Source organism: Lolium rigidum, chromosome 4 (assembly GCF_022539505.1).
Source record: "Lolium rigidum isolate FL_2022 chromosome 4, APGP_CSIRO_Lrig_0.1, whole genome shotgun sequence".
NCBI classification, from domain to species: Eukaryota; Viridiplantae; Streptophyta; class Magnoliopsida; order Poales; family Poaceae; genus Lolium; species Lolium rigidum.
The window spans coordinates 211,561,286-211,587,455 of NC_061511.1; the positions used below are offsets into that span (position 1 = coordinate 211,561,286).

Here is a 26,170-nt window from a genome sequence, read left to right on the forward strand (position 1 = left end):
TTTTCATATGATATTTATAGAATATCATCACGGTTGTTGATAGATTTTTCTAAAAGTTTGCTTAAATTTTACTTGGCTTGACTTACAAAAAAATGTAAACTTTTTCATTGGAACCGAGTATTTATTTTCTTATCCAGCGGTGGTGCAGCTGAAGAGAGGAACATGTGATCTTGTCGGACTAGTCAGCAGAACAGCGATATCCAAGACCGAAAACAACTATACACGTCAAGAAAAGAACAATACAGTGGCCAAGCTCCACTGTCCTGAAGCACAATGGGTATGTACTTGTCACAGGTACAGTACAAAATAGCGCAGCAAGCTGACAAAAATATCTATAGCACTTCTATTTCCTGAATAGGTATTATCCAGTCAAGTGCCTCGCTAACCGCTACAAGTACATAAAATATACAAAGCCGAAGCGACGATTATTAACAAAGAATTCTCTTGGTCTACATTATTCTACACACGGCACAGCTCTCCGCCACAAGCGAGAACAAATGATGTTGTCCACACACAGATGCCACTGCTTCTGCAAAGTTCAAGATCACAATCTCAAAGGTGAAGGCCTCAGGATCAAGGGGAAAAAAGGCATCATGCTCGTCTCGCCTCGAGAAAAAGCGCGGACATCAATCAAAAGATTGAAACTAATGCAAAAAAAAAAAGGAAGTGGCAGCTGGGTGCTTGCTGGAGTACCGAACAAAATATCCATCTAGTTCCTAGCTATCTCACACACGCCTGCATTCCTGTATAGTATGATTGGCAAAATGTTATTTGGGAACATTGAAAAATATTACTTCAGAATCTTGATGCATCCAAATTTAGACAAATCTAAGACATCTTTCATGGGACAGAGGGAGTAGTATAAAATTCTGAAGGACTAGCTAAAATGAATCTAGTCACAATGGCATATATAGTCCGAAAAAGGTTTGCACAATACTGTTTCTAGTACAGTCATTGCTTGGAAAATACTAGAATTTGCTGTGAACTGTGGCATGTACACGGATAATAGAGATGTCCTATTTGTCCCACAGTCTGCATGTAATCATGTATGGTCCGATAATTTCACAGAACATAACTATTTGCTCGTACAAAGATATGAATCAATGATGCAGTCTATTTATTCTCTCCTCTTACTTTTACTTGTGAGACCCTCTGCCTCTATTTTTTGCGTGTTGGGGGTGAGAGAGGCGGGATTAGATGTCCTCCATATTCGTTGAGACTAAATTCTAAATATGTTTGAAGTGTTACTCTCAGAACTCCTAACTCTGTCAGAGGTAAGCTAGGCCCAGACCTAACATTAAACCAAAGGCATGGTATGGAGCTTGTGATAGCGGTCTCACAAGTTGGGTTCATCTAAATTGTTACAGCATACCATCAATACTGATTGATAAAGCTACTGAATACTGATAAAGTACACAAAGATGCAGGCATAGCTATTATCATTATATTCTGGAATTTACAGGTGCTTCATGGGAACAATTATATTAAAAGTTAAGAGACACAAAGTTGATTGTAGTAAACAAGACAAAATCGCAGCTTTGAGAAGCACATAAAACATTAGATAATATAGAGAATCAACCAATAACATACTTGTCTGAATGGACCCTTTGGCTAATGCTCTGTCAATCAGGTTTGCGCCAAATAAGGAGCAATGAGGGCGTCCAATTTGACAACCCAGAGTGCAACTGCAGACGTTGTTTGTGGCATCGTTTGGAAGTATACAGTAACGTCATCCAGATATGAACTAAAGCTTACTGTTGAGGAACTTTGGTACAACCAATCTTCATCAATTGCCCCAACAAAATCATTAAGAACCTGCAGGGAAGAAACATGGCAAAACAAAAGGTAGCAAATACTGAGTAAATTACTTGAAACCTAATGAAAGTTCTCATATTATGATGTAAACAGGGGGGAAATTGCTGACCTGTAAAAGCTCGGGTAATGATGATGTTCGTCGCAGCCGCTTAACCCACAGTTTGTGTGAAGACTTCATCCACAAACCGGCAAAAGCTGCCGCAGGCATGCGTGCCTACATCAGGACATGTTATAAGGAAAAATAAAATTAAGAAACTGCTATGAAATACATATGTTTTTTTGTGAACACTTCTACAAACAAGTTACTGGCAATCCAATACAACAGGTACATAACTCAACTTTGAGTCACCACGTAGTTTGTTAAGAAAGTAAACCCCAGACAATAAACTGCATAAGACAACCATTTTTAAGTACTCACCTCAATAGCATGAATAGCTGCTTTAAGTGCTTGTAGCTGCGAAGGAAGAACTTTATGATTTGGTACATCATACAAACCTTCAGGCTCCCTGCATGTTACCACATGTATAGCATATCTTTCTTCAAGATCGAAACCAACTTCAAAAGTAGAGTGGCATATTCTGCAATGTTTTTCGTCTCTCCAATACAGATCATGACAACTTTCACAATGAACAAGTGATTCCTTAAATGACCTCTTGCCACACTTGACAGCAGTAAGAGAAGAATAGAAAGAAGTCCAGATCCATTTATCTAACGCTTGCAACCTTTCCCACTTCAGTATCTTCTCATCACTTCTCCTGCCACCTTCGATTACTATTGCAGATGATGCATTTAGAAGATTACCAGCTAGATATGCGGGAATAGAAGCACTGTCAATGTCTGATAGGGGTGAAGCTCCATCTCCACTACTTGGCTTGGGTGAAACTTTGTTTCCACTGCTTGTCTCGGAACGAGAAGAATCAGATGATGCTGCTAACCCAACCGAGTTCCCCTCTTCCAAGTGTTTTTTCATGCCTTCAAAAAGACACGCTTGCCTCTTTTTCATTGATGCAAGAAGATGAGCTTCCCTAGTGCCTCTGATGTCTAGGACAGACAGCAGCGAAAGTAATTCCTGCATTGCAAAAAAGAAGGAATAACATAGTAACTTTATTTAGTTTATACTCAAGTGATTCACTAAGAGGCAGAGACAAAGTTATATATCTAAGCAAAGTTAGCAGGTGGACAACCTGTGGTGAATCAATCACCTCCCAGTGGCCATCTTCTGAGGACTCAAAGTAGACCCTGCGATGCCCTGGATCATCTGCCCGGCAAAGGCCAAGGAAGAGCCAATAATTGTTATACCTGCGGTCTGATCCTAAGAGAACAATTTGTGGCTGATGTGCAAATCCTGTAGATGATTCATTAGCTTCAGAGTCGACAATGTAATCCTGACTTTTCAGGCTTCCTGACTGCCCTTGCATAGAAGAATCAAAACTGGGCGAGCTTCCTGGTCTATTTAAGTACTCGTCACTAGATTGATAAATAGTTCTTGTCATCTTCTTTATTTTGCCACCTGAGGCATGTGACTGTGTTCTCTGTATATTAGACAGGACACTTTGTGGTTCCTACAAAAGGTAGAAAATAATAATATAAGGTTCTGCATTTGCCAACAGGGCATACAAATAGAGAATGGAACATTTGTATGAAGGCTGGACTTGAACTTGACACGTAACACAATGAAGTTATGCAAGATAATTGAGAAATGACTATGGTATGTATGTTCACTTTAAAGACTTTGATTGACAGTTATACGGTACCCTAAGGCAAGCATTCTCCACATTCTCTACTAAAAATGTCCATTTCTTCTAGACATGCTTGCAGCCATCAAGAGAGACAGTCAGTATCGCTATAATAATCAATCTAAGTGTAACATATTTGTGTTAGTTGTGGAGAAGTGAATAAAGCACATCAATAGAAGACAAAAAATAATATTTGAGACAACTTTCCATAGATGATTCATGGGTTTGGATGATTTAAAAGGAAAAGGAGCTGCAACAATAATGCCAGCAATCTTCTAAAAATGAGACCATGCTCAAGTAACTCGTCTGATCACTTCTAAGAACATCTAGTTATTCATGTGGTTACATCACCAAGCCAGAGCAGTATGGTCAGGTAGCAAACTTGATGTATACAGCAAAATTAACAACAACGGAAAAGAACGTTTTAGGTTTAAGCAATGTTGTCATCTACCAAGATGAGATGCTGCAACTGAAATATATCGAAACAGAGTGAAGCTTACCTCAAGCCTTGGAACAAAACCAGCACCAGAAACAACATCCAGTAAAGCAACCAAGCAATCCAACTTCTCATCGATGCTTAGGTCCGAGTATTCGCCTTCCATCAACCCCAGAAGCCATCTTTCTCCGGAATAACTTTCATCAATTTCACTGCATTTATTCACATTTTTCTGTTTCCTCCTAACAATTCTACTTCCATGCTCAAGAAAACTCAACTCTTGTGAGCCAACAGATTCATCTCCACTGCTGCAAGCATCTCCATCATCATCGACAGTTCCAGAATCCTCGGTATCTAATCTAGGATCTTCTTTTCCTTTAATCCGAGGATCAACACGTAGACGGTATGCAGAAGGTGCAATCTTCTCAAATAATGTGATGTCACTAGAGAGAGTTGAGAATATCAGCTGCTCTACTTCTGATGCACCTGAGAGGTTAAGATCGATAATCTGAAGAGAGAACAATCAAGTAATTGCCACGGAGTTACTCAACCAAAAATATATACAGAAGACCAGCTGTTATAATATGAACAGATTGCTTTTATACTGTATTAGAACAATACCTGTGGTGATTTGGCAAGTTCAGATACCTTTAACCCACTGCTTCCTTTCTTAGACAATAGTGCAAACAATTCACCCTTCAGTGTACGAGGACGTAACCCATATTTAACCATTTGATTTTTCTCCTGTAAGATGTGAGCAAAAGGATATATGTTACCTTGAAACATATTTAAATTACTTGTAGACTAGTAGGAGAGATCTATTGCTACAGCATATATATACAAATATTAGTAGCTGTAGCCTGAAAGGCATGCAGACCCACATACAAGTGCTAAAAGAATCTAGAATAATGAGGTGTCCCATTAAGTACCTTGTTAAAGAAATTCCGATTCAGCATATGATGATCTGATCCAAAACCTGAAGCTACCAGAACTTGGCGTAGTATTTCAACCCAAGTAAGAGAATTCAAGGATTTGATCCAGAAATTCACATCGAATTCTTGTTCTCTAACCTGAAAGGGAGACATGTATGTAACTACATAAGTCACTAATATGATTATACAGGAAAATCATTCAGCTATTATAAACTTTTCACATAAGTTCTTCAAACAGGAAGGTACGCGAACTGACAGTTCTCCTATGTATCCAATTAAGGCATTTGCCCTAATGACAGAAGCATGAAGTAGTAAGCAAGTAACACTAGTTACCTTACATCAACTTTAAAAGAAGAGAGCCAAGCCAATTCATAAAATACAAACTAACTCAGTGAAACCCAAACCCTGTTCTGTATTCTATGAGAAGTAAAGACACATATATATGACACTAGCAACACCTCAACTGATACACAAGTTGGCGCTGTAGTTGAGATAAAGCCACGGTATTAAATTAACGCAAATAGGGAAAAAACCAGCATACTCCAAGTGTCTAGATACATCCAAATTCAGACGAATCTAAGACAACTTTCATGGGATGGAGGGAGTACTAAATTTCTTTGTACGAAGCTTTATGATTTATCGGATCCTACAGAATGGTAATATGGTATGTTCATGTTGATGTCACACTTGTTGCACGATCTTGTTAATGCAATATAAATTACGATGAACACTACAAATTATTAGTCTTGTGCTACTAGAGAATGAACTCAATAATCCTACGCCGTTGTTTATTAGACCCTGTTTGTCTTTATTTGCCTTCAAGGAAATCATTAACTAAATATCCAGAGTAAGCTGGAATGGGAGCATAACAAAAAAAAAGGCATGGTAATGAAACAGTTCGACAAATTGCTCAGCTCCAGCACCAAGAGTCGTTGACCATACACTTTGACTTTCAAATGCAGCATGATATTCAACTATAAATTTTATACAATGTGCAACTAGCTCATCAATACGTCTGCCAATATAAATAAATATTTGACTAACAAAACTCAAACAGACTGGCGAAAAATAATAAAATGAGAACCTACTACTAAGTTTTCCGCTCATTCAAAGTTCATACGTGGACTGCATGACAATACTGAAACGAAGCCACAACCTAATAGCTCTAGAATATTAACAAAATGTAACTGGATGCTTGAAATGAACCAAAGTATGCAGCAGCATTTTCAAAACTCACAAAGTTCAGAAAGCTTAAATATCTGCTGTCTTTAGACGATCGTGGAACAAACACACTACTGCTGCCCCTTTCTGTGTTTAACATAAGTAGCTTGAGAAGACTGACATGTACTTTCCCCAATAACAACGAGTCCTGGAGATCACATTTGCACAATCAGAAAGTAATACAATGAATCATGCCAATGCCAGGGATGTTTTACCAAAAAACTGCACCTTGTCATGGAATGCTTGTACAAAGTCATCAAATGTAAAGGGATGGACATCCATACTACCAAAGTGTGTGTAGATAAACCGGACAACCTGCCAAGAATATTTTCCAATTAACAGATGTTGGCCAAATTTAAACGTAAAAGCTAGAAGAGGAAAGGTGGACACATTAAATTTACAAGCATGACAGTAACACACACATTAGAAGCAAGAATGAATCTGACAGTTAACCAAGTTTCAGTATGCATGGACATACAGAGGGTACTAAGCTTTTTAAGGACATGTAGTTAAGCAAAATAACCAAACTACATATATATAGAAGATGTGTTGAAGCATATTTAAAGTATTCCCACTCCCCGGATGTAAATAAATCTGATTAAATATTGGTTGGATTTATGAACAAAACCAGTATTTATCCAAGAGAGGCCTCCAGAAGCAACATTTAACAGTGGAATTCTAAGGAGTATGGAAAATACAAGGAGGGGCAGAGGACGACCAAAGTTGACATGGGCGGAGGAAGTAAAAAGAAACTTCAGGGATTGGAATGTCCCTAAAGATTTGGCTCTTGATAGGAACGCATGGAAATCAGCGCGAATCCTAGTTTACTTGTTCTTTTTCCTCTCCTTTTTGTTTTGGTATTCCTTATGTTTCCGTTGGGTTTCATATCTAGCCTACCCCAACTTGCTTGGGAAAAAGGCTTTGATGTTGTTGTTGCTGTTATGAACAAAACCGGTAGCTGGATGGAAAGATTCTTAAGGCCAATCTTATTCCAGGATAGAAATAAGGGGCACACTTTCATTAACAATGCACAAAATTCCATAAGTTGATGAAATTGGACAGCTATTAGACCATGGGCGGATTTTCATTATTTCATATGATGTAAATTCTATTAACAATGAAAATAATACTACTGTATAGTCACAAAGTAATGTATTGCATATAACCTGGAAAAGCTTTTTCACCATTTCAGGTGAAGATTCCCAAGGTTTTGTGGGAAATGGTTGTTTCATCCTAACACTTGGTGGAGGAAACCTGGCAAGTAAATCTGCAAGAAAAGCATTATAATTTGGGAATATTAGAGAACATGAGAATAAGAGGCACAGGATGGTATTGCACCTTTACAAAGGGGGCAGCCATGTCTCCCAGTTGAAGAAAGATGAGCTGAACATCTTAACGGGTTAGGGCCTGCTTGTAACTCGCTGAGCTCAAGCTCCTCATCATCAACTAAAGTTGCCTGTTCAGTTTGTAGTTCTGAGGATTCTGATTCATCAACTGAAAGAAGGCACTCCACTGGAGGATGCTCCTTCGGATCAGTAACTCTGCCACATGGCACCTAAAATTGGGAGAAATAACCGTTAATGTTCGACACAAAAGATCCATTAGGTTCCACTTAACCAGATTAAAAAGGCCGAATTTCATTTTTTCGCTTTCCTTCCAAATGCCCCCACCACCACCCCATTTAGCAGCTCTACTAGCCTACGATTCCTAGAAGTTTGCTCCTTTATCCATATTTTGACCTTGTGAGGTAAGAAAGTTTACCTTTCTTTTACTCGGCGGAGGTCTACTCTTTTTATTTACTCTCTTCCGTGCCAAAAATTTGTTTCTGCATGTAAGATTAAAAAGAAGAAATTCTGAGTTGCTAATTGAGAAAACACACAACTAAAGACAAATTTCAAATAACATAGGTTGTGCCAGGTCAAATCAAATAAGTGACTTTACTTGGACAGGCTTTCCACCACAGTCATCGAATGGTCTCAATGACCTCAAGCAACCAGTTTCATCAATAAAACTGGAGCCATCTTGAATTTCCGCATTTTGGGAATACATTGCATGCCACACTGTCATTAAACCTTTGCCAACTCCATGCTTCCTCACAGGATCATTGTTCTCACATGGCAAAGTGGGTCTCTGGGCAGTAGACACCATGATCTGCAGATGAACAGTATTTAGAAAGGTGGGCACCCAACATTAGAGGTTTCAATATATAAAATGAAAACAAATTACCATGCATTACAAAAAAGGAAAGAGCGCAAATAGTTAGTTTGGTTGACAGCATCTTCAGCTCGGGCACTAAAATAATTTGTCAATCAGCAACTGGGAAAAAACACACAAGAATCTCAAAAGGTGAAGCTCTAATCTTACATCTAACCAAATAAAAAGATATTAGAGTGCCTTGAAAGACTGTTACAGCAAATGGCTGAACAAAAGTGATACCCCATAAGAGAGGGGATGCAAATCTTTTATCCCAGTTCAAATGTGGGTGTCATCTCTTGGCCCATAAAATATATGGGATTTCTTATTGCACTGCCTGGCTCAAAACATTATTGTCCTCCATAAGCTAAGGCAATACTCGATTTTCAGTCCATGGTTCTAATTATAATTTATAAGAAAGAGGTTCGGTAATGAAATAAACATTATGCTGGATCAGACTGACTACGAGCACAGGACATGACACTAGTCATTATACACATGAGATGACACAAAATGGTAATGCTTAAATGGGGAAAAAATGTGCTAGAAATGACGATGAAAATGCTTACTTAGCATAAATAGTGACGATGCTTTCCTAAAATGACTATTTACCAAATAATAGGCTATGGTACTCGAAAAAAAAAGAATTATGCTTGGTCATACTGACTATCAGCATCAGTACGTCATTAAGCACTCAGTACGTCATCAGGCATACACAAGGACACAAGAGGTATGATACCAACTGTTCAACGAAGTTTAGCACAAGGAACAAATGTTGTGCTAGAAACGGACATGAATGCAGCTGGGTAGCCTAAATAATACCTTTCTCTTTTTCATAACTCCTTGGTCCTGGTAGGAGTGATGTCCTGTGGTATCTGCAGCTACAAAAAAATAGAATTGATTATTTCAAAATGATACTATAAGGGTCTTCTTAACCGCATCTAAAGAATGCAAATCACAAACAAAGTATGCAAAATATGTTAGCAACATTATTACTCCCTCTGTCCCGAATTACTTGTCCCAGATTTATCTATATACGCATGTATCTAGAAGCGTTTTAGTGTATAGATACATTCGAATCTAGACAAATCTGTGATCTAATTTGGGACAGAGGGAGTAGAAAACATGGAATATAGACCAGAAGCAAGCATTAGAGGAGCTTTGGAAGTGCTTGCAGATCCTTTCCACTTGTTTATCCAAAAGTCTAGTAGGAATTTTGCACCAAGAACAAAGCAGGCACAACTTGTAGCACAAACGAATAGGGAGAAAAAAAAATCAAGCGCAAGCTGCTCAATATAATGTCGTCATCACAAATGAGTGAAGAAGCCAATGATAGGGTTGGAACTTCCATAGCCAACCCAATAACAATTACAGTTAGCAGCATCATTCTAAGCTGGACATGAGAATAACTTGGTAGTAGAACTGCATAGTTGATTAAGCTTCCATTTTAGGTATTTAAGCAACTGGTCTACACATATAGATATGTATGGCTATGATGGTAAATGAGTTTTCAGTGGCCTTAATAATTTCCTAATGGAGACATACCTCTGGCATGACCATGTGCGCTTTGGGGCAGGGGATCGAATTCGCCCCCAAGAGATGGACCATCCTTGCGGAAGACTTTCCTAAGAATATAATCCTTGGGAAACAGAACTTGTGGCCGAAGCATGTGTTTCTTTCCTACAACAAGGCTTGTCGTACTCCTACCAACAGCAGGGTCATCATCCTCAGCATGCAAACCGACAGACATTGTTGTGCAAGCTATATTTGCAAAAAAAAGAGGAATGAATACCTGCTGCTGCCGTTGCTACAACTGAGCCCAGTCGATCCTGCGCAAACTTGTGTGTCCACACGAACCCCTGCAGCTTCCATGTGTCTCCTCTCTTTCCTCCTCCGCTCCTTGAACCATATCCTGACCTGGCTGTAAGTCAGGCCAACAGACGCTGCGTACTCCGTCATGTCCTCCGGCTTGGGATATTGCACCTCTGGATCATCAAATGGTATTCAGCCACAGCAGCACGAAATAGAACAAAGAGCCTGAAGCAGCAGCATATATACACACTCACCGGAATAAAACCTCTCCAGCATCTGGATCTGCAGGGGGGATTTCTTCGTCCCTGCATTATAATCGCTCCTAGCCATGAGACCCTTGGCCATCATCTAGAGAAACCAAAAAAACCATGATCAAGCAGGCAAGTAACAGGAAACACGCAGTTAAAAAAAACACACACACATACTAAAAAGTCGAGGATCACAAATCACAATTCCTGTTAAGGACATAAAATGCCGAGAAGAGTGTTCAAGTGCAGCAGGGTGGCAAGTTAGCATCCGAGGAGCAAGTAGAATCGTCCCAGCTAGAAGAGAGATTGGCTACAAAGTTAATTAGGATCCAGGGCGGTGAATTTTATTTTCTATCAGAGCAGAGCAGAGAATGGAATGGTCGGGCCTGGTCAGGTGGTCTAGCTTAATTGCACATGTACTATATCCACGCCTGCTCCTGGCAGAGGGGAATTGAGTCCAGCTCTTCCCGGCTGGCCACTCTCAGTGGATGGCTTAATTACACATCTACCTGTGTCCGCCTACTTACTTGTGACCAGAGAAATTCCTGCCCAGCTCCCGGTTGAAGCAGGGGCGGATCTATCTCGAGAATTTGTGGAGGCTGGTAAGTGGGGTTTAATTAACTGAACAATCAGTGGATGGGAACAAGCTCGTACCTCAAAAGGCAGCCGCCGGAGCCGCCGGGGACGGGAGGAGCGCGGTGTCCCGCCGAGGAGGAAGCGCGGCGGCGACGCGCATGGGAGGCGGGCGGGGCCGTTGGCGGCGGCGGGTTCGGGGCCTCAGTCCTCCTAAACCCTGAGATTGGAGTCCGCGCGTTATGGCATGGGAAGCGCGAAGAGGCGCTGTGCTGCGGGTGGGCGCGGAGGGCGTAGGATGGCTTTAGATGGCGGCGGCGGCGGCAATGGACCGGCGGCGGCGAGGAGAGGCTGGTGGCGGGTTGGGTTTAGCGAGCGGCAGTGATCCGGGGTGGGCTGGGGGCGCGCGGGGAATGGAGGCGGAGGGGGGATGGAGCACAAAAACCCTACCGACGAGTGGGCCGCCGCTTGCCTTAAACCCTGGCTGCGCTGCGCCTGGGAGAAAGGGGAATGGATTAGTGGAACGGAGAGGACGGACGTGGACGACGGAGGGAGGCTTCAGGGCAAATCCTATACACCGACCTGGTCGGTGTATACGGATCGCCGCACACCCTCCCCGAGCATGGGCCAGGCCCATATAACACGTTGGTTTTTCCGTTAGCTGCGGTTTTTTTCGTTTTTTTCCAGTTTCTGCTGGTTTTGTTCGGTTTTTCTTTTTGGTTTCCTTTTTCCTTTTCTGTTTTCTTTTTATGTGTTTATTTTTTTATCGTTTTATTTTTCTGTTCAAAAATAATTTTCGAAAATTCTCAAATTTTAAAAATGTTCATATTCAAAAGTTGAATAAATTTCGAAATTTAAAATAATTTTGTAATTTGAACGATTTTGAAGTTTGAACAAATTTTGAGTTTTGAATGAATTTTGAAATTTGAACAAATTTTTAGTTTTGAACGAATTTCAAAATTGGAACAAATTTTGATTTTGAACGAATTTCCGAAATTTTAATTATTTTCGGATTTTTAACAATTTCTGAATTTTTGAACCGATTTTGATTTTTTTTAATGATTTTCGAATTTTAAACAAATTTTGAATTTTGAACGATTTTCAAATTTTTTTAAAAATAAAATCGTACATTTACAAGATCTATATACAGAAAATTTTGAACAAATTTTAGAAACATAAAATAAACAGAAAAACGCTAGGTTTTTAAAACATAATTGTAAATAGAAAAAAGGAAAACAGAAAAAACGTTACCTGATGGGCCCGGCCCAATTGATAGCCGCCGGGTCGGAGGGGTGTGCGGCACCCCGTTCGCGCCGACCCGGTCGGCATATAGCGCCTCCCGGCTTCAGTGCGTGCGTGCGGGATTAACCGCCGCACGCACTGCTCCCTGGTGGGCCGGCCCAGCTAAATCTTTCCCCACATTTCTCTTTTTTAATTTTATTTTATTTCGAAAAACTTCTAATTTTAAAACCTTAATTTTTTTATCAGAAAATCAAATTCAAACGTAGTTGCTCGCTCTGTGACGCATGGGGCCATTTTCATGCGCAAGAGGCAGCATGTGCGCTAGCTCGCGTCGCCTTCCTTTTCAACCGGGTGAAAACCCTAGCCTACCGAGCGCTTCCTACCCCTCCTCCCGTCCCCAATCGCCTGGCTCCTCTCCTCCCCCAATCGCATGCTGCCTCTTGCACTTTCCCACCTTCCTCGTGCTGGACAGAGCCGAGACCAGTAGCAACAAGCGAAAAAGGGCAAGCAACGGCCGCCGCCATTGAAGCGCTGGAGTAGGTGGCCGAGTGGGAATGTCATAGCTTGGCGGTGAGGAAGTGGCCACCGGGCGACGGCATTGTCGGGAGGTCAAGAATCGGGGCAACACGGGTGGGATCCGGGGCAGGATAGGTGAATCTCGTCGTGCCGGTCCTCCGTCGGGCGATGGTGCCATGGTATAAAACCAGGGCTGGCCGGACGGGATCCGGGGCAGGGCAGGCAGGATATCGTCGTGCCGGTCCTCCTCCATGTTGCTGCTGCATTGCTCCCTTTTCCCTGTGGATGCCTCGTCTCCCCTACATCTTATCCGTCCACATCGTCCTCTACACGGCCTCGAGCCCTGGTGTCGTGCTGCTTCTGCCCCGCCTCCTCTACACATCCTGGCGCTCAGACCTCGCATCGAACAACCTCCGCCCCTTTATTGTGTTGGTGCAACATGGGACGATGCTAGAGACGACATCAACAATCTTCTTCCCCTTTCCTGGTGGGCTCTTGTTTGTCCTTGACAAACTTGAGGCTCATCTTTAGTTATCGGCATCCAATTTCAGACATTATTGGGTTGATGCTAAACGGGTACCTGTAACACCCCGACCACCCCTGGACGGGCCTGTTACCCCTGGCAGCTCTCTAGGATCTCTAGACTAGTCCCACAGACCAACACATGTCTTCCCTGCGCACTTTGTCCTTACTCGTGCGCACCCGGGAACTACTTCCCGGTCGGTCACCCATCCTCAAATTACTCTGGGCCAAGCACGCTTAACCTCGGAGTTCTTTGCTGATGAGCTTCCGGAAAAGAAGTTGCAACTTGTTGGTATGAGTATTCTATCAATCCTATTAAGCCCTGGGCCAGGATATCACAGTACCCTCGTCAATGCCCATGATGATGGATTTGGGTTTCTAGGAAGGAGAACGCTGGCGAATCAACAAACCAGTCAACCAAACTAGGCAGCCAACGTAAAGTATGAATAAACGATCCCGTCGAAATTATATTATAGGGATTTAGGGTTACACGGTGTTTTCTCTCTCAATCAATCTGTCCCCCTCGGTGGCTCCTCCTACCCTTTTATATAATGGGCTAGGTCTTAGAGTCCACCTCAGCTTTACATTGCTCTGTATGTTGGTTCTATCCAATACGGGCTACACTTTCCTAATTTACACGAAGCTAACATCTTTGACTACTTCCAGATTCCTTCATGGGCCTTCTCCTTCTTGGGCCTTATACCAGAACAAGTTATAGTCAAGTAAGAATCATCTAAAGTTGTGTAAGTAATAGTAAGTGATCAAGATAAGTTATATGAGGTAATATAAACATATGATGCGGAAATTCAATTCGGCTCCCGGGTGCATATGCTCCCTCTATTAAAAAGTTATATTTCGAAATGTCGAAAAAATTTGACAAAAAATTCTACATGTACATCTCCACAATATACGTACGTTCGTCAAGTTTCGCGAGGAACCAATATGTTTTGTGGTCAGTGTAAAAAAGAGAAATTTTATCTCCTGAAAAGCCTTATTTTCAGCATTGAATTTTGTCTTTTTTACACACGTCACACGACAAGTCGGATTTTTATGAAACAACTTTGTGAGCGCGTAGCACGTGAAGATGTACGTTTCAATTTTCCGTTTCAATTTTTTGAAATTTCAAAATGTATGTAACATGCATTTCAAAATAAAGGGAGCATATGCTCCCATGTGCTAAAACATCATTCCCCTGATGATGAGTCAATCATGGGAGGTAAGGAAGAGCGATAGGAATAAAATGTGTACTTACATGTGATGCATGTGAAATATCCATGATTTTGTGTTTGTGGATCCTAGATATTTCCATCTCTACAATGTACGCTTTTTTTTCGTCACTGATTCTTCTGTGTGAACGCAACAGACAAGTAAGATCCGGTGGGGCCAAAGGATGGGTGTGTTCATCGATGAAATCCTTCACAAACCACCGACCTGTTTCCTTGAGTTTTGCAATGACCAATTTGGCTCAACAACCAACACGAGTGAGATGCCGTGGCCTCCTCTTTCCTATCTTCTCTCTTCATGTGCTTCTCTTCTCGCGAACCTTGACAACTAAAGACAAGTTTCCTCATAATTATCTCCTGGTTGGCTTCATCCCACTCAATAGCTTTTCCGCGCACTAAAACCTTTCTCAAGAGCATAGCTGTTATAGAACTCAAATACATCATCCTCACTAGCAAACGTCTTGTTGACGATGTCATAGTACTTACGCGCAGACTCGTCGCCCATTTCTTCCTGCATATCACATACAAATTAGCAATTACTAGTTTTATCATGTCAAATAAACAATGAGAACAACTTGTGTTAACTGAAAACAGAAAAGAAGTAAACACAAATCAAGCTAAATGTTTTCTTCCTATCTTTGAAGTTCAGAAAGCATGTAGATTAAGGGTTGTACATTGCAATTCATGCAATAACAAGATTGACAAGGCCAACAAGTCATATATTCCTAAGCAAATGCACATAAAAATGACACAACAAAATAAGAAAGTTGTTGCAGGTTGCCTGCTCGATGGATCACTTCATAGACGTAGGCTTCCCAGAGGCTTCCCACTCCTAGACTTGCTCTAATAAATGCACGCATGATTATGTATGGAAGCGGAACTCCAGAGGCGAATCCAAAATGGTGTTTTGGAGGGGCTCCGGGGAGGCAAACAAAAAAATATAGTTCTAAACTAGATAGAGGGTCCACTTCTTTCGAAGGATGCTTTGCAAAAGCCTATCACCCTTATTTGAACATAAATTCAATGAAGATGTGCTAGTCACACTTTTAAATAATGAAAGGACATAGAATGGAGAACTCAAATCAGGCATTATTGCAAATGAGTGGCAAATCAGGCAAACACATTGAGTGCAACACTGCTAGTTAACAAGGTTCTTCCAGTTTGTTGTTATATCTAGAGACTGATTTATTCTTACCTAAAAACATGTTTGTACAACAATATATGGTCACCCCAAATATAAACACACTAGTAGAAAACAGGGCTTTGGTCCAAAGCCCTTGGGAGCTTTAGTCCCGGTTTAAAAACGAATTGGGACCAATGGGGGCATTGGTCCGGGTTCGACCGGCGCGGGGCGACGCCACCTCTAGTCCCGGTTCATTTGGGGCCTTTGACCCTGTTTGTAATACAAACCGAGACTAAAGGTGGCAAGACCTTTAGCCCGGTTTGTATTACAAACCAGGACCAAAGGCCCATCTCTATATATACCCCTGCCCAAGTGTGAGCCACACTTAGCATTTTCTCCTTCTTAGCAGAAGAGAGGTGTATGTTGCTTTGCTCACTCTTCTTATTCGCAAGAGGTCCTCGATGAAATGCCTAAGAGCTTTTGCCACTTGAGTTCACACAAAACAAGCCACACCTAAGCTTTCTCCTCACTTTTTTTCTTCTCGATCGAGGTTAACAATTTTATCCTTTCATCGGTCATTGATAAAACACATGTGTATATATATACACCGCTTCACTAATCATGATGTACTGTAATGGTTTTTTATAAGCTTAATTATATCATGCAGAATGAAGTTGCTCAAATGCAAAAGAGGCGGACTCTATGACATTGGGTTCATTGACCCAAACACCGTTCATGAAGTTACGGTTCGAGATTACCCCAAGGACACAAAGGAAAATTTGCTACTGTTTTTCCAGAAGTAAGAAAATAAATCGGAAATATTCTTTCCTTACAAATTTGAGTGAGTGTTACTATCTTATACACATTTTATTTCGCTTACTCGATGTCAAGTCTAACTAATCCGGCGAGTTATGCGTGTGCAGCCTCCACTATATTCTCCTAATCATTCAGCTTGACAAAGGAGTAGTACTTGACATGGACTCAAAACGTAAAGACCATGAGCAATGGGCGAACCTGAATGCCATGCTCGAGAGGTAATTTCAATCCATATCGCCTTGTGTCGGCATCTTCTATCCTCATTTCTTGATATCAATTAATTAATAACTCATTTACTCATCTTTTTTCTTTACCGGGCAAGGCTTGGAAACGGTTCCTCAAGAATTCTAGGGGTGAATGGAAACCAGAGCTTACATTTAAAGATCATCATGTAAGTAGTACTATAGCTATGTCCGCGAATCTTTTTGATTTTTTTTGTTTCAATACCACGCATTATCATGCTTGATTATTAGTTTCATCAGACAATTTTTTTCGTGAAGTGTTTGAAGCAGGAATTCGGGAATAACTTATGTGAATACTACGTCTGCGAATTCATTCGCGAGCATGGCCTATCACAGAGAGCCGGAAAAGGCTATACATGCCCTTCATGTATGTGAACAATATTTTACACTCTTATTTTATTATCATCAGTTGTATTGAGTTCCATTCATATATATTGATCTCTCTTTTTAAATTAGATGGAACGCGTGTGTGACTCTCTCCTAACGGTGAATCGCATACGAGCAATTCAAGAGGAAATTGCGGGATTCTTAGTTAGGGAGGTCATAGCTCCAACTGGAGCATACCATCGGGAGATCATATATGACATTAGAGATAGAAAATAGAGATGGTAAAGAGGATTGACTTTATATTGTAAATATGTATTATGTGTACTGTATTTCATGATGATGTCTATAAATTCGTGAAGATGTTGTGGTTTCTTGAATAATGTATGCATTGCAGATTTGAATGAATAACATAAAACCATGAAACTATGCTACCGAAACCTAGCCTGCTATATAAGGGCTAGGAGGATCCACCGAGAGGGACAAATCGCACTAGAGGAGACACCTTGTAACCATAGATTCATATAATACAATCTCAGCGAGAGCCTTTAATCATACTTTTCATCGACAACTTAGTTTAGCTGACCGGTTTGTTGATTCGCTAGTGTTCTCCTTCCTAGAAACCCAAATCCATCATCATTGACATTGACAAGATTGACAAGGTTAACCCTTTGTCAGCAACCAACAACCTAGGTCTGGGATAGCATAGTACGTCCAACAAAAATAACTTTAGTTTACACGGAGAAGGGGGGTCGGAAGCGAGGAGAGTACATGATTAATATAGTCTAAGAAACAGATCGACACCAAGCCAACATGGTCTGTGTTAACATGAGGGACGACGCAGACGATCCATAGGCAGAGGTGATCAGTCAACATAGCGAGCACACGAGGAGTATACATGAGATCCGCGTAAAAAAACATTCGGTTGCGAGACTTCTAGATGGACCACGCGAGGGCAAGTATGGCGGTGTTACACGCCTTCGGGTGCATGAGAGGCAGGCCTTCAGAGAGCGCGTCGAGAAGAGTTCACACATCAGCGTAGGCCTGGAGACGCACCGAGGGAGCGACGGCACACGGGGAAGCCCACAAACAAGTGTGATATGTCCTCGAGATGGTCAGGGCAAAATGGGAAATCAGGGGAGGGCACGCAGCCGAGTCGGTGAAGCAACACACGCATCCTAGTTCTGTGGAGGCGCAAAATCCAGAAGAACACTCACACACTTTGAAAGGTGCAAAGCAGTCAGTTGACGTCAACCAAAGGAGTGGAGAGCTCGGTAGACAACCCCTGGGACGAAGTCGGTAGATGGGATGACACCAATAATGCGAACGTAAGGCGACGCGGTAAGAACGATCCAAGATAGGGAAGCACACACAAACTCCATCTCGCGAGCCGCTGCCGTAGACGCCCGATAAACAAGGGTGGATCTCACACTACTAGGAAACAGGCTATAGCTGCAAATAATACCACCGGCGCACCAAATAAGTGGTGCGCCAGCGCTATGTACTGCCGGCGCACCACTTAATCGTTGCGTCGGTGGTATCCTAGTATGGCCGGCGGACCAGCAGTTTTGTGCGCCGGTGATAATGAGTGATAATGGGCAGACATATTGCGCTCCATACACAGTATCACTCAATAATTGCTGCCGGCGGAACAAGTTGTGAGTGCGCCGGTATTATTTCGTGGACCCACGCACCGCACTACGCACGCCACCCCACGCAGCACACCACCACCACACGCTCACCACCGCACACGGCACACCACACAACACCCACACCTCACACCTCCCCACACCTCATCTCCACCACCGCACTCACCTCCACCACCGCACAACACACAATCCACCACCACAAAGTCGGCGGAGGAGCACACCGGCGGCGGAGGAGCACATCACCGCGCGCCTCTCGAGATCCGGCGGTTCCCTGCGCGCTCGAGGCGGCGTGCGCGGTGTGCGGCGGCGGCTCCGGGCGGGGCGCGCGAGCGAGGGGCGAGGCGGCGTGCCGTGGCGGCTCCGGCGGGGCGGCGTGCTCGCGGCGGCTCCGGCGGGGCGCGCGAGCGAGGGCAGGCGTGCGCGGTCGCGGCGCGCTCCGGGCGGGGAGCGGGCGAGGCGGCGTGCGCGGTGGCTCCGGGCGGGGAGCGGGTGAGGTGGCTTGCGGCGGCGGCTCCGGCGAGGGCGCGGGCGTGGCGGCGTGCACGGTGGCTCCAGGCGGGTCGCGGCGGCGGCGTACACTTGATTGCTTTTTTATTTTCTTCTCAGGGTGTTCTCTGTAAACTTCCTTACAAGTTGTAAATGCTCTGTTCCAAAGTAAATCACGCGGTCCGCTCGCGGTCCGACCGCAGAGATGCAAAGGTGGACACGCTTTTTTTTTTAATTTCCAAAATAACATAGCACCGTCGAACCTAATTCAATGCGCCGGTAGCATGGTCATATGTTGCTGGCGAACCAACTTGTGCGCCGGCAGTGAACTGGTATCACCGGCCTGTTCCTACTGGCGGGCTTTAGTGCGCCGGCGGTAACAAAAATTGGTGCGCCAGCAATAGCTGTTTTCCTTGTAGTGTCAATGGACCCACCACCCAAGCCAACGATGGTGGTGAGCGGGAGGGAGACAATGTGAGAAAACCACATAAAGGGCAGCTGACAAAGGGCCCAACGGGGCCCAAGCATCGTGCCAAAGCAAGATGGAGCACCCATCATGGGGCCGGTAGAGAGGGACATCATCAACACAAAAAGCGAGCCATACATGAAAGAGAGAGTCCAGACGGAATCAGATGTGCTAGCGGAAGACACCAGCTAGGTTTTAGAAATAAAGTTCGGGCTAATATCGTGTGAGAAAATAAAGAGATGACAATATTTAGGGCAAACACACAGCGCCCATATATATATCGATCAGATGTTACGTACGGTACACGGAAGATTACACGTAGGTTAGAACTGCAATTCTCTTCTTCTTTTAACAATATAAGTATCATATAAGTAACATATACATAGAACATGGTAATAAGACACGAGCTGACTTACCTATCGCCAAATATAAATACCACATATGATTAGAACTAGTACTTACGTATTCTATAAGGCCAGCTGAAAGACAAAGCGGAGTCGGCGAGATCATCGATGGCGGCGCTCCGGCACGCGGCGAGGAGGCTCTGCGAGCGCTCGCTGGCGAGTTCACCGGGCGCGGCACAGGAGCAACGGAGGATCTTTCTCCACGGCTCTTCCCCTGGCCGCCGGCGCCGGCTTATGTCTGACTCCACCGTCGGCGGGAAGGTACGCATCGCCCTTCTTCTCTCATACCCTCCTCAATCCCTCTCCCTCCCCAGATTCGGCCGCCTCCTAGTCCCTTGGGAGACATCCGAGAGTCCTTCTTTTCCGGCGCGCGCGGGGATCTAGGTTGTCCATGGCCAGCACTTTCGGTCTTCGTCCCGTGGTGCTCCCAATTACTCTAGTTTGCCCAAAGTCAAGCTTAGCATTCTTTGATCAACTATTTATGATAATAAAATATCATCAGTATATACTAAATTAAAAATGAATGTTATCATAGTATGTTGCATTACCGTACTAACCATGACTTCTGACTCACTGAGTCAAGCCAAGTCGCCATGGCTGCGGCTAGTGACTTGCTGGCTTGACTATGTGAGGTGGCTTGATTAGTCGCCCCAAGTCGCCATGGCTGCGGCTAGTGACTTGCTGGCTTGACTATGTGAGGTGGCTTGATTAGTCGCCCCAAGTCGCCATGGTAAAAAGAGCCCTACCCTACATGATTCTCTCATTTGCATAGCCAATTGATGCATATAAGCAAAGTTAGCCTACCATCTAATCCCAGCCATCCTGGCCAGGCCAACATGGCCCAGCTAATCTCTCCGAGCCTCACCTGCTCAACTAAACCTAGCACTCCTGCACCTAGCCTCGCTCCTCTCCCCTCTACTTCCTCTACTTCCTCTGGGCCGCTCAAGCCTCTGCCTTCGAGCTCTGCCCTTTCTCTCCCTTTACATCCCTTTCTCTCTGAAATCCTGAGGCAAAAGCACCGGCGACTATCAGCCGTCGCTGTATAGTCGCCGACGAGCTAGCAAGTCGCGCGATTTGCCCCGTGAGTCAAGTCGCTTGCGCGACCTAGCCACGCCGCTTCGACTTGGCGACTATACGGCGACTCAAAAAGCATGGTACTAACGAATTATTTTGGTTTTTTAAATAATAATTTATTTTTACATGCAATTGGTCAAAGTTGCATAATTTCACATTGATTGAACCTTATATGCAGAGTAATATGAAATAGAGGGAGTAATGCAGGTGCCCTTCATCAGAACTATCAACTTGTCAGTACGCGCTTGTTGTGCTTTGCGGTTTTAGGGATAACCAATGTAGCCCCTTTGCAGTTTTAATACAGATTACTATGTAATAGGATTTTATTTTCTTTCATGAGATACTTGCTACGAACTTTGATAAGAGTTTGTTTCCATATATTTTACGATCATATATCATAGTATAGCATAATAATTCTGTGCTGTGTGGCCAGCCACAGACTACAACATGTCCTCACAGTGAGCTTAGAATGGAATTCGAGGACACGAAACAAGAGCTCTTTGACTTGTGCCTGGAGATGAGAAGCACTGGAGCGTTCAAATCTTATTGGGAAAATATTCAGAATTTACGGCTCATCTCCCATCTTGCTGCACAAGTGAAGCGTAGACCTGAAGACCCCAACTGGTAAACTATAATCTCTAACATGTGCAATTCTGTTTGCTCTTTTTGTTCCCCTTTCTAAAGATATTTTCTTATGTCACCTGTAGGCGGAGATACCGACTAAATAGATATGTCTATGATTTCGTCACTGGGTACTTCTGTCTAGGATTTTTGGGTTACAAACTCTTTGGATCCTCCGAAAAGAAAGAAGTTGAAGCGAAGAATGAAGCCGGCACCTTGTCTGACTTAGAGCCAGCCAGTGAACGCGACTGAACTTGCTTTCCAATAAGTCTAGAGACTCTTATGTAGTTTCTACTATGATGTTTGGATCTTTGCTACTGGTGAAGTGTGTTGTGTTAGGATATTTTTCTTGCCCCTTGAGGTCCAACCGTTCTTCAAAATGACAGATTACTCTGAATTTGATTTATCTGTTCGTTGGTTCGTCAGTTAGAGGTATGGGAGGGAGACTGTACAGGCGTACGGCCAAAAAATTGAAGGGCTCATTATCTGCTGGCTATATACGACCATAGAAAATTCAGAAATTCAAGCTGTATATATACATCATGCATGCCCACAATATAGCGCCGCCCAAAAGGATAATCCTAGAATTCCATCTATCTTCTGGATTTGGAGAAGTGCCGATTTTCAAGAACGCGAATCTTATGATATGGTGGGAATCTCTTATGATAATCATCCGCGCCTTAAACGTATCCTAATGCCTGAAAGTTGGATAGGGTGGCCCTTACGTAAGGACTATATAACCCCCAATTTTTATGAAATACAAGATGCTCATTGAATGATAAAAAATTCATGCTCACTTATACAACATAATTCCAGATTTTATTCTAGTAAAGGGATATTTTTACGTTCTGTTCCTAGATGAAACGGAATACCTATTTCTAATTAAATCCTATTATACAAAAGCAGTCCAGATAGACTAAGCAAAAAAAAGGTTTCATTTAGATTCCCTATTTTGAAAATCACATATTAATTTCCTTCATAATGAACAAAAAGATAGGATGACTCACCCCCCCCGCCCCCTTCTCCTCGCCGCCGCCAGAGGGCGCCGCCGGAGCCTTTCTTCTCCCACGCGCGGCGGTGGAGGCGCGGGTCTCTGCGGTCGTGGTGGGCGTCCCGCTGACGGAGGGCGCGACGGCGCGGCGGCTCCGCGTTCCAGGCGGCGTCCTCGTGGCGGCGGCGCCGCGTTCCAGGCGGCGTCGTTCGTGGCGGCGGGCGGCGTGGGCTTGCGTCGGCGGGCTGGTGGAGGGTGCCGGGGTCGCCGCGGTCCCGACGCTGTCGTGCTCGCTCGTCCGCCCATGGCGGCCTCGGTGCGCCGACGGCGTTTCGGTTTGCGGGCCTAGATGGGCTTGCACGGGCCCGCATGGGCTCGAGCGGGCGACCCCCCCCCTCCTCCTTGCGCGCGCTGGCTCAGCTCGCAGTCTCGTGTCTTCGGAGGGCTGTCCCCTTGGTGGCCCTTCGACGGCGGTGGTGGCCGGAGTGCTCCGGCGGCAGCAGCGACCCAACTACCAGGAGCAGACCATCTCGGTCTCGTTTTTGGCCGGTTCTGGGTGGCTGCTGCGGTGGCTTTTGGTGCGTTTCGCCCTTCTCCGTCGACCTCTAGTTGCCTCCTGCTGCGGTGGTTCAGGCCGGCTTTTGGCGCATCTCCATCTCGCCGCTGGGCGGTCTTTGGCCTGGGTGAAAACCCTGCTCGGTTCTTCCGTTGCGAACCACGGTGACACCTGTGGGTGCCATCTCCCTCCTTGGAGGCGTGGTTTTGGGTCCTGACCGTTTCTACCCTCGACGCCAGGGTAAACCCTAGGTCTGGCTTGCCGGACCGGGCAGTGGCGGCGCAGCATCGTCGTCCCCTTCTTGAAGGCGCTGTTTTTGGCTGTGAGGGATGGCTCTCGGTGATGGTAGCCTCGCCGGTGTCTGCTACTGCTCAAGGTGTGAGTCTCTGGTGCGCTATGTACACCATCGCCAACACGCTTGTCGGCCCATTCCCAAGTTTGGCCACACCCTGCCAATCGTGCGCTTCATCTTCTAGGCGTATGATGTGGTACGTTGGTCTGGGCAGCTTGGGAAGTTGGTCGTGTTGTTGGAGTTGGCTGTGACGCGGTTTGGAGACTCTGTGCCCCGCCGCCTCGCCATTCTTGGGTTGAGGTTGGGCAAGGTGTGCTTGGCATCGGTGTTGTAGGAGTGTGTTGTAAGCCAAAAGGCATGTGTGGTGTTGTAGCCATTCTTGGCGTTTCTTGTCAGCTTAATACAATGACGCGCACGCTGTTGCGGGTTCTCGAAAAAGATAGGATGACTCAAAGAAGTTCTCTACCACAAACTTTAATCTAGTAATAAGGCATCTATGGCTTAATCTAGTAATTCATTTAATCTAGTAATAAGGCATCTATGGCTGATAGATAGGACTCTTGCTTGAAAAAGGCGTTAAACTGGCCTGCACTTTACAAGCGTAATTGAAAAAGAGTAACTTTAGGGCATAGGGGATAAGGAACTTATCCTAAAATCAAGCTCGAAATAGAGACTTTTATGAGGAAGACGATCAAAAGGCAACTTTGACTGCTATATGAACATGACTTAAAAAAAAAAGGAAGCGAGAAAAGGGTTTGCTTTCCGTCTTCAGCCATCCTAGAATATTGTACCATCCACGGCGAGGGGTAAGCGTCATTAAGAAGAAATAGGATCCGCGGTATGTACTTACTAAATACAGGTTTTGAGCTAAGAATTTCAGTATAGCGCTGGGCAAGAAAACGATTCGGCCCGACCGCATATGCCGATCGATCGATATACGTGCTCTCCATTACCCAAAAAAAAAAAAAAATCAACGCAAGCAATATATTCCACAAGCTGGCCAGAATGGGTGAGTGCGCGGCCATGCATGCATGTCACCTCTCGTAAGTCGTAACCCAGCTATAAGTATGCTAGGCACACGCCATCTGTCTCTCACCTCCATTACTAGCTCAAGCACAGCAGCCATTGTTCCATTCGAAAAGCTTGCTAGCTGCGACCAATGGCGCACACGAGGGCAACGTTTGTGCTAGCGGTGGCACTCGCCGTGCTGGGCCTCACCACCACTCAGGCGCAGCTACAGAATGGGTTCTACAAGGGCAAGTGTGGCGCCAACGACGTGGAGGCGATCGTGCAGGGCGTCGTCAAGGCCCGCTTCTCCCGTGAACCCGCCGTCGCCGCCTACCTGCTGCGATTGCAGTTCCACGAGTGCGGCGTCAATGTATGTATACTCTTTGCGTAATAGTCCATGCATTGCTCCATGGATTAATAATTTGAATGATTGATTGGCATATCTGTGTAGGGCTGCGACGGCGGGCTTCTGATCGACGGCCCGGGGGCGGAGAAGACGGCACCGCCGAACCTGAGCGTGAAGGGCTACGACCTGATCGCGGACGTCAAGACGGAGCTCGAGAAGCGGTGCCCGGGCGTCGTCTCCTGCTCCGACATCGAGATCCTCGCCACCAGGGACGCGGTCCGTCTGGCCGGCGGGAACGCCTACGCGGTGCGCACCGGGCGGAGGGACAGGCGGCAGTCCAAGGCCGCCGACGTGAACCTGCCGGGGCCGGAGAGCACGGTGGCGCAGGCCACCGCCTTCTTCGGCAAGCTCGGGCTCGGCCAGATGGACATGGTCCTGCTGCTGGGCGCGCACACGGTGGGCGTCACGCACTGCAGCGCCATCAAGAGCAGCCGCCTCTACAGCTACGGCGGCAAGGCCGGCGCCACGGACCCGAGCCTGGACCCCTACTACGCGTTCGTGTACAAGAACTACGTGTGCCCCAACAAGCCGTCAACCGACAACACCGTCGTGTTCCTGGACGACCAGTGGAGCGCGCTCAAGGTGGACAAGAGCTTCTACAAGATGCTGCAGAAACGCCGCGGCGTGCTCTCCGTCGACCAGAACCTCTACGGCAATGGCGCCCCCACCAGGTGGATGGTCGACATGCTCGCCAACACCGACAACTTCAGCTGGCTCTTCCCCCAGGCGCTCGTCAAGCTAAGCGAGGTCAATGTCCTAACCGGAACGCAGGGAGAGATCCGCAGGGTCTGCAACAAGTTCAACTGATCATTCCTTCAAGGATCCCCATGCGACTGCGTGAAGAACATATTGCATTTCGGTTTAGTTTCTGGATATGGTCATCGATCTGGTGCCAATTTTCACCCCATACGTACGTGTTCCGTTCATTCGTTTTTTATTTGTTATACTCCCTACATCAATAAAAGACAGTACTAGTTCGACATGTCATGCATTTGTATCCATGGTTTCTGGTTTAGATTTTTTTTCGTGTTGAATTCATATACAGTATCATATGAGAGTAGTCAACTTTGTTTAGCTTGTCAGATCTGTGGCTTCCTAAGTATACATCTTGCACTTGTCCATTCAGCCTTTCAAATTAATCACAAATTTGACATCTAAATAACGTCATAGCAGTCACTTAAGTGGGAACTTGGACTACATGCAAATCTTCGGATGCATTTTGCAGATGAATATATCCAGAAAA

The 26,170-nt window shown here is 44.7% G+C and overlaps 2 protein-coding genes across 2 annotated transcripts; one reads left to right on the forward strand and one right to left on the reverse strand.

The window, feature by feature from the left end:
* Positions 1-725: 725 nt before the first annotated feature.
* LOC124648181 (homeobox-DDT domain protein RLT3-like) lies at positions 726-10,515 on the reverse strand. The gene is given in 20 exon segments (XM_047187984.1): positions 726-743; positions 950-1,032; positions 1,591-1,629; positions 1,632-1,815; positions 1,925-2,029; positions 2,234-2,884; positions 3,000-3,377; positions 4,052-4,495; positions 4,609-4,731; positions 4,917-5,057; positions 6,157-6,288; positions 6,369-6,455; positions 7,307-7,407; positions 7,479-7,695; positions 7,902-7,965; positions 8,077-8,291; positions 9,156-9,214; positions 9,879-10,036; positions 10,126-10,318; positions 10,400-10,515. Coding segments are annotated over 20 exon segments (3,486 nt in total). The 5' UTR covers positions 10,494-10,515.
* A 14,157-nt stretch (positions 10,516-24,672) lies between these two features.
* LOC124707785 (peroxidase 57-like) lies at positions 24,673-25,734 on the forward strand. The gene is made up of 2 exons (XM_047239479.1): positions 24,673-24,891; positions 24,973-25,734. The coding sequence occupies exons 1-2, from the start codon at positions 24,673-24,675 to the stop codon at positions 25,732-25,734; spliced, it is 981 nt and encodes a 326-aa protein (XP_047095435.1).
* The last annotated feature ends 436 nt before the right edge of the window (positions 25,735-26,170 follow it).

Coding starts and splice junctions, on each gene's coding strand:
- LOC124707785 (XM_047239479.1), top strand. CDS start 24,673: ATGGCGCACACGAGGGCAACGTTTGTGCTAGCGGTGGCACTCGCCGTG. Junction 24,892..24,972: donor TCCACGAGTGCGGCGTCAAT/GTATGTATACTC, acceptor ATATCTGTGTAG/GGCTGCGACGGCGGGCTTCT.